Source organism: Sturnus vulgaris, chromosome 2, assembly GCF_052056855.1.
Source record: "Sturnus vulgaris isolate bStuVul1 chromosome 2, bStuVul1.hap1, whole genome shotgun sequence".
NCBI lineage: Eukaryota > Metazoa > Chordata > Aves > Passeriformes > Sturnidae > Sturnus > Sturnus vulgaris.
The window spans coordinates 51,959,780-51,968,911 of record NC_142244.1 but is presented as its reverse complement, the minus strand read 5'-3'; the positions used below and the strand labels follow the sequence as shown (position 1 = coordinate 51,968,911).

At 36.0% G+C, this 9,132-nt stretch overlaps 1 protein-coding gene across 1 annotated transcript in view; it reads right to left on the bottom strand.

The window, feature by feature from the left end:
* Positions 1-2,201: 2,201 nt before the first annotated feature.
* B3GLCT (beta 3-glucosyltransferase) overlaps positions 2,202-9,132 on the bottom strand; it is a 45,662-nt gene continuing 38,731 nt past the window's right edge. Inside the window, exons 11-15 of the mRNA XM_088159548.1 lie at positions 8,445-8,558; positions 6,788-6,887; positions 5,706-5,825; positions 5,028-5,172; positions 2,202-3,854 (exon numbers count right to left, since the gene is read on the bottom strand). Of these exons, the coding sequence (XP_088015674.1) occupies positions 3,687-3,854; positions 5,028-5,172; positions 5,706-5,825; positions 6,788-6,887; positions 8,445-8,558 (647 nt within the window). The 3' untranslated portion in view covers positions 2,202-3,686. The remainder of the gene's footprint in view (positions 3,855-5,027; positions 5,173-5,705; positions 5,826-6,787; positions 6,888-8,444; positions 8,559-9,132) is intronic.

Here is a 9,132-nt window from a genome sequence, read left to right as displayed (position 1 = left end):
TGGCTGAGATCTGAAAAGCACGAGGACTTTTCTTCTCAGGACAGAATTTAAATCAAGTAGTTACACAATGGCTACCACTATGAGTTTGTGCATTAAAAAAGCTATTTTTATACCTGCACATTGTGTGTCACAAACTGAAACAGATAAATTAGTTACCTACAGATCAATATTGAATCTATTTCTTTGCTGACTGGAACAATTACTTAGAGATAAACCGCTCAGTGTGACTGGGGAGGTGAATTTATTCTATACTGACACAGTGTGTGTGTGTGTGCAGGGGATGTACAGAGGGTGAAGCCACCATGCTGGGACCTCAGAGCCAGAGCTACACCAGGCAGCACTAATGGAGCAGAGTCGAGTGCTCTTAGATTCCTCAGCCAATGTATGATGAGGTGACACTCTCAGGGAGCATTTTGCTAAGAATTCTAAATTTCTCCTTTAGTTTCATATCCACAACAACAAGAAGAAACTGCACTGAAGCAAACTCAAATATATTTATTATCATGGTGTCCAACGCACAAAGGCATTCAGAGTTTTACAGTTTCAAAAAGCAAATCTCTTACTACTTCCCCATGTTTCTTGGTAATGCACTGGCACTGTTGGGTTTGGAGGTGCTCACAGTAAATAATTATGGCAATCTTGCACAGTGCTGATCTAACCTTTCAGGAATCTCATTGAATGGTGTCTCAGGCCTCTGGCTGAGACATTCCACTTCCAGCCATGATAATAAAATCCATGAGAAATTAAAGAATTGAAAATAAGGTAATTTGGACTCCACCCTCCAGTCAGCAGCCATCAAAGCTGGTGTCAGGACAAAGTGTTTCTGCACAAAACGAAAGTCACCCAGCTTGCAAGCTGCCTCAAGACTCTTGCCCATTTTTCTAATTACAGAGGAAAAGACAAAGATCAGATAATTTTTGGTCTTTCCATGCCTAGGACATCCGCAGATGTAGGGAAATAAAAATAGATTCACAGCCCTCATTCTTGCTCATGATCAAATGTGTGCCTCAAATACTTCATCACTCTTTTTTTACATACCTGCTCTATTGGAGGCACAAGGGTTTTTTAGCTCCTGGCAGATGAACCAACCAATGAAATTATAAAAATAATTTTGTGAAAGAAAGATCTTACTACATGGAAAATTTTTATGCTATAAACATTAAAAAGTCAGTAACGTTTCCCAGATTTTCTTTTTCATGCCACAACCCTGCAATGTCTCAGAAAAGGAAACTTCAAGCAGTCAATCAACTTTGCAGCCCTGTTTTAATCTGCCTGTTACCAAGTGAGTTATGAATGCCTCTTCTATTGATTTGCTTTAACATCACACCATTTATAATCCACTTGATTTTCATTAGAAGCATTAGTACTGTTCAGGCTCATTAACACACAGTTTTGTCCTTAGGTTTCAGCTACTAACAATCATCCTTCTAAAACTGAAGTTCACATAGAAGGCTTCACGTCTTGCTGATAGAAACTCTTTGTGATCCTTTGCTTGAAAAGATCTGATTTAGGTGGTGGACTAAAAGTTCATTTGTGTCATGCTGCTGCAGTGTCTCAAAAGTCAGAGTTTTGGGGGAAAATTCTTGAGCAAACTATGGTTTTGTTGCCTTCAAAACTATGGAAACTAAAATCAGAATTCTGATGCTTACTAATACCTCCAGAAACCTTGCAGTAAAACCCAGAGCTAACAGCAAGGGAAAATATGGACTTTAGGACAGCTACTACTACATTTGTCAAACCAGAAATAAAAGCCAAGTAAGCAATCAATCAACGAATCAATGTACTTCCCACATCTAAATAAGAAGTCTACAGGTACAACACAGCCTGGACTCAAATCTAATCATCTTTTGTTGATCTAGTCTGCCTCCACAGGGCCCAAGGAGAGATTAAATATTACCAGTTGGAAGCTGGACCTGTGACTGGACTGAGTTGCAAGACCTTTGGAGAATTAGATAGTGAAATATGTTTTATAGCATCAAGGTTCCCAATCACTATGTATTCATTGGAACAGCATTTTCCATTTGCACAAAACTAGAGGTTGAAAATTGACCTAATATGGAGGTCAGGACAGAACATGAAAAAACCCCAAAGGTTAAACTGTCTTTTAATAAAATTGACAGTAAATACAATAGAGGTGATGACCTTATTTCACTGGTGCTTAAAGAATCCTATGCTTGATTTGCAAAGAGGAAGAAGGCACAAAAGGTTAAAGAATGCTTTTATTCAGCTTTCAGCTTTCACAGTTCTAAACAGTAAACATAATTAACAATTCACCAATGGTATCAGAGAACATAGTCCTGGCATCAGTAAAATGTCTACTGTTTAAGGCACTGGTAGTGGGAAGAAAAAAAAGACATAACATGGATTGCTCTTTCTTAACCAGAATTTGAATCTATTATGAATATGTGCTTGCTATTCAATGCTTAGAAACCCACAAGCTACACTCACAAGCAAATGTTTATACACGTTCGGTAATTACCGACAGCAATCAGTGGCTCCCCTACTTCGACTCTAGGGTAAGTATTGCTTTTCTTTGGAGTGGAATCAATTTTTAACCTACTACAAGAAACCAAAACACAAATTAATTCAGCAGTATGGCTTTAAGACCCTGTATTTCGTTCAATATAGCAGGACAAGTTAAATAACAGTACACAAGTGCCCTATACTGCCATTTAAAAAGAAGCAGTTTTACAATACAAAAATTAGTTTAGAACATACTAAAGCCTGGTTTTGTACAAACATTTTTACAAAACTGAACTACTAAAAAAAAATTCAAGAACGTTTTAAATATGAATCACACTTCACATGTTGTACGCATAAAATTACTTATCTTGATGATATAAATTAGGGATACTACAAAATTTTTAAAGCTGGCATTTATATGCTATTGAAATGCACACATTCAGAAATACTGAAACGTTAGTTCTGCAAGAATCCTTAAGAGTCACTTTTATATTTGCCAAACTCATGTACAGTGACTTCAGTTTCTAAAGGAGCCACAGTGACCTCCCGTGGCCACCTAAGAAACTCCTGCCCTCAACCTTGTTTTTGCATTTTGTACATCACATTCCACACAAATGCCAATAAACTTAAAGGTACAACAGTGGTTTCACGCCTGGTCCAGCTACTCCAGAAAACTACAGTATTTCTATCTGAAATGAGCACAAAGGAGCACAGCCTTCACACAATCTAGCTGCTGGTCACAGAAAAAGTCAAGTGTCCTCTATGATTTATCAAGAAACTGTTCCAGAACCTTTTAGAGAACTGTTTCCCATAAGTCAGTGAGAGATGATGTTTAAAAGATTTTCAACACTTTTTCAATATTAGGCTCCCAAATACATAAATTCAGCTTTTGAGAGAGCAAAGGAAGGGAATGTAAATTGATGCTGTCTGAACCAAGTCCAAAGCAGAACACAGGTAAAGTTGTACAAGACTCTTAAATGTGAGCCGAGTTCATTGGTATACAAAGCACAAAAACATTCTAAAAAGAAACCAAGCAGATGAAAAGAATCCAAAAGTCATTTAAGTGCCTTCTTCCATTGTTCTATAGGGATGCAACCAACAGGAACAAAATATTGTCTTCTTATGTCATGAACAGATGAACAATGTGAAAACAAAACAAAAATCACAGTAATGACTGTCTCTCAGCTGTAGAATAGTATTTAACATTTACATTCTTCTACTGCTTATAAATCCTCTCTATTATATCCAACTTTTTTCCCATTATGTGACTCCTCTGTGTTTGGTGCCAGCCACGTGAAATATACCTTCACTGGGTCGATATTCCAATGCTTGTGAAATGATACTGGAATTTGGTGAGAAAGGTAGTCTTTTGGGTAGTCCATTGGTCTTGCCTAAGATGGAAGAATAAAGCAAAAGCACCAGTATATTAAAAGGAGTAAGCCATGAGAAACAAAACGGGAGAGTAAACAGATAGGATTTTTTAATATGGACACCGAATTAAAATATTGAATAGTATGTTCTCGGTCTTCCCATTTCTCTCAGTAGTAAAGGTATCAGAAATTGACTCTTAACATAGGAGAAGCTAATAATTTAAATAAGAAACTCTCCCCCTCCACTGACAGCTGCTTTGAACTACAGGGTAATTTACTAATTCTCAAGTAGCTTATTATCATATTCTCAGCTCATATTCAGATATGCAAGTCTTCCCAGTTTTTCAGCTAGATCGACACCTGAAAAACATCAAATGTTACACTGATTTAAATGCTGACTTTCAAAAAAGTTGTGCACTATTTGGGAAAAAAACTCTAGTGCTTCTTGCTCATACCATGGAAGGATTTGGTTTACTTGGCTTACAAGGAGGAAAATCTCTATAGGCCTCAAAGCATCATGCTTTCCACTGTGACACTACAGGTAGCTTGTTAAATACTGTGGAAGACAGGAACAAGATTCAAATCCATTCCAGCCCTTTTCTCCCAAACTCACAAGAGAATCATGTTTTGTAAGTGCTCTTTCCCATGTGCTAGCATAGAGCAATTTATGGTACTCATGCCATTCTTCAGAATCCATCATAAAAGCAATAATGTCATATTTTATATCTTCACTAATGAGGTATTTCAGAATAGTAAATACTAAATCAATAGAAAAATCAGCTAAGTAGAGCAGGCAGATTTATTGAAATTTTTTACAGTCAGTTTTCTATTACCTGGAGAAAAAAATATTGTGTTGTGGGCTTTTTCCCTTAGAGGACATATGACAACTATTCAAAACCTGTGGCACTTAATTCTATTTCCTTTTCAAAATCCTCACCTCTAACTGCATTTCTAATAAAATGTAGTTGTAGGTGAGCTAAAATATCACATAAAGCAGCAAAGCATTGTAGTAATCCATGATATGAGAATGTTCTTATTTGATCAGTCTTGTTCTGCCAAGCATCAAGGTTAAAAGCAGCAGCAGCATCTTGGTTAGTGTTATCACATATTGATCCAATTTGAATATTTACGACTGTTTTATGTTTCACTTACAAAGTGAAATACATTTGAAATACTCAAAAACAGCTCACTGACCTGATGAAAAAGTGGGCTGTGTGTTATAGGGATTCCTAAGCCACTGAAACACATCCCAAGGACCATATCATCGGGTGCATCCATGCTGTAACAACGGCACTTGCTAGCAAGGAGTTTCTGAACAGCTGTTCTGCTGAAAACCATCCTGAATTTAAAAAAAAAAGCAACACATGAAATGTATAAAAACTTCAAAAGACACCAAATAACTGCAATTAATAAATATTGCTAAATTATCTAAAACTGTAAGACCAAATGTAGCCCTGTGATACAACACATTTGAAATTCAAAATTTAAGGGGTCAGAACTGACAAACAGACCTAGAGACATTTTCTGAAAGATAGTTACTTTTTATACTGAAAACTAATTACACCAATTACACCCATTGTTGTTATTCCAACAATAAGTTAGCTACCCACCATTTTTACTACAGCTTATAATTCCTCCTAAATTTGCTCTGGACTCCAAAGGGGTGTTCTCCTCAATCTTACTCAAATGTAAAGGAGAAGAGCTGGGGCCTTGAGACCAGCATGTGTCACTACACAGAAGGTGTGGGGTAAATTGCACACATTTGGGGAATACATCACTGTTTCTGTTGAAACTGATTTGTGTCGTAAGTTAAAACATTTGCACTCAAAATAGGAACTAACGTGGATCTCAGTAGGAACTTAAATAAATTACCCTCCTCCACCAGTGATATAACTGTATCCTCCTGTTCCCAAGCCGTAGCCATAACGCTCACCAAGGAATACTGGTTCATTTGGGTCATAGCAGCTGAGCAATTTTCGGAGTCTGAATATACTATAATATGAAGAGCCATTAAAAAAAAAATCTTGTCAACATTAATTTTGGAGCAGACATTTCTACCCTCAACAGCATTCTATTAAATAGCACAAAGATGACAGGAGAAATTCAGAAATTCTACCCAGAAGAAACTCCCCCAGAGATACAAACTGCTAAACAGAAATTTATGATGGATTATTTACTATGAGATATGACTGTGCAATTTGGTCAAATGATGAACAAATTAGCTTAAAGTATTTCTTGAAGTAGGCAGTTTGTCAGCAAAACTGCATCTCATCTCAGAAAAACATGAAATTACACTTTCCAAGTAATTGTTTTTGCAAATTATTTATGAACAGTTACAAATTGGAAACTAAAAACGTAGATTTAGTTATATGAATGCTGCATTATCATCCTCTCACTATTTCTTCTTCTGTCATGTGATTTAATGTAAAGTATTGTCTTGATTCACTGTTCATAACCATGTTATCCTGGGTATTGCTCACTGTGCCTTTTTTTGCTTATATTGCAGTGTCAAATTTTACAAGAATGGGATGTAATTTTCCAACAAAGGCAAGTTCCAAAACACCATTCTGGGCATCCTGGACAACTGACCCGAGCCTGTGGAACCTTTCTTCTGACACATTTGTCTGAGGAACACGTGTTAGAAAGGTTATAAGCAAATTACTAAACCCTATCAGCTCAAACATATCTACACTGGAGAATCACAAATGTGGTGTAGTCAGACTGTATGCCTACATGATAACACTGATATGCACAGTTTTAACCAAGTTATAACATTGTTTTTAATATCTGTCAAAAGAATAGTGAAGGGAAGTGACAATTTTTTTCTTCAAGTAATATAAAGCCTCATGACTAATAAAATGGCTGAATGTCTTAAATAAAGAAGGATAGGTGAATATTGCTAAATCTCTTATAGACATAAACAGTGGCAGGTCCTGAAGTAATGCAATATATACCTTATCAGTGTGTCATCGTCCACTACAACTAACCAAGGAGTTCTGGGAGAAGTATGGTTCAAAAACCTTTCCAAAATGGCAAAAGTTTTCCCACAGTGACCTAAAAGGAAGAGAAATTAACAGAATATACACTTAAATAAAAGAGGAATTAAATTAAAAACAAGCTTTATTCCAGTTATCTGTCAAGCTGTTGAACAATACTGGACAAACTGCTACTCTTAATTTAAAGAGCTGTAAAAATGAGGAGACTCTGATAGAAACATGTTCTGCAAAATACTCCAAGATACTGCCATAGCATTTCATGATGCATCAGGCACATCCATTGCTTTTATAGAAATATTTAAATCTATTTTAATCTACTGTACTCCTCACTGGTGATTCAGGTCCTGATCACTGCCTCCAAGGAAAGATCTGAACATTTATCACAAGATTATAATGAAGTTCAGAGGTAAGACACTCTTTGTTAGGAGTGCAGAAGTGAAACACCTTGTTCCAAATAAGCAGAACGTGAGAAACAAGAAGCTTCAGACTTCTACTGAATCTTTTTTAGATCTTGGACAAATCTCATTTCAATCAGTCTTTATTCATCACAGCTGATTGTCTAAAGTAATTACTGCTATCAATATTACATTTAGTAAACAATCACTCAAAATAACAATATTATATTTGAAGCCATTTTCAGTTAAAATATTCTTTGAGAAAATGCAGTAATTCTGTGCTAAAGAAATGAAGGAAGTCCTCGCTCTGGTGATTTTCTGAGACTGTGAACTTAATGCAGACTGATAGGTGAACATTTACAAAATTGCACCCAAGATTTCTATATTATATTCAATCACAAAACGTGGAAGCTCCCTGGCATTATTAGAACTACTGGGGGTGGCTTCTACTAATGATCCTGCCTCCTGAAAACACTCACTGCTTGCTCATGTCCCACTCCACCTGGGCACACAGAAATCCCTGCCTGTTCTCTCTCTGCCTCAAACAGACAAAAGAAAGGGGCAGAAATAACCCAGAGGTCAGAACAACTGACCTAGAGGGCCAGATAAGGCTAACAGGCCACTGCCTGGACACCTGTAATTCAGAAGGTAATAGATATAAAATATCAGCCTAAGAACAATATGTCAAATGAAAGAACAAATCAAAATTAGTAAACTCAAGGAAACCATCATATCCATACCCTTTTTTCTATTCAAGCACAAAGTAAATTAATTTAAATGCCTGTTGTTTGCTATAAAAATATGTTTCAATCTTAATATCTAGTTTTTGTGCTTAAGACATGCAAGGCACATGGATATAATATCTGAATACCATATGGCAAGCAGTTTATGCTTAGTAACCAGTTGGCACTAGCTGAGGTCCTTAAAAATAAATTCATGACTTCTTCACTGATGATGATCCTACTGAAAATCATAAATAACTGTAGGGTTATTAGTCTTACCCAAAGTAATATTTTTTTTTCTCTTAGAGTATATCAGTATACCATGCTTTCATAACCTCAGTATTTAGGTTTCTGCTAAAAAGAACATGTTATCTACACAGGGGGATTCTGAATGTACTCTCCCTCCATTTCCTGCGTGAAGAGCATTCTTTTACTTTAGGCTGCACATACTTTTTCAGTCAGTCATTTGTGCAAAACTGACAACAGTCAATAGCTCACCTCTGTCAGTGTTAGGTATGCCTAAATCTATGGTAGGAATGGAGATGTCTGCATAATCACTGTAGTATTCAATCAGGGCAGCTTCTCTTTCCCAAGTCTGCTTTACAACTGGTACTGCAAAACAGTGATTGGCATTCAAACAAAAAGAGCTTGATTAAAATAGATACTTGATCCAAATATTCATGGTAACCACATTTTGTGAGCCACATTTCTTCACATGGTAATAAAAATACTGCTTCAAATACAGCATCACGATTCTAAATGTTCATTCTATTTTCTTTCCTATAATATTTAGAGAAAAAATATTTAAAATTTTGTGAAAGCCAGTCAGGACAGTTTTATTTAAATTATAAAAAAAGATTCTATTAAAATATGACTATAGTTTCATGATACTATTATTCATAATAATTGAAAAATGTAATATTTACCTTTTGGCTAACCAAAGCATGGAATTCTACTTTTACACTTGCTATTGTACAATTCACAGCACATATCAGCACAAACACTATCAGAGATTAGTCCTTCTTCCAGTATTTAAATGGTACATTTGAATCCAACTGTACATATTCTGTATACATAGTCTGTAACATATTCTGAATCAGAAACAGACCAAATGTAGCTTTTGAAATACTACACTGGTATTAGACACATCCCATCTGACAACAACATCACATTAATGTTCCAAAGC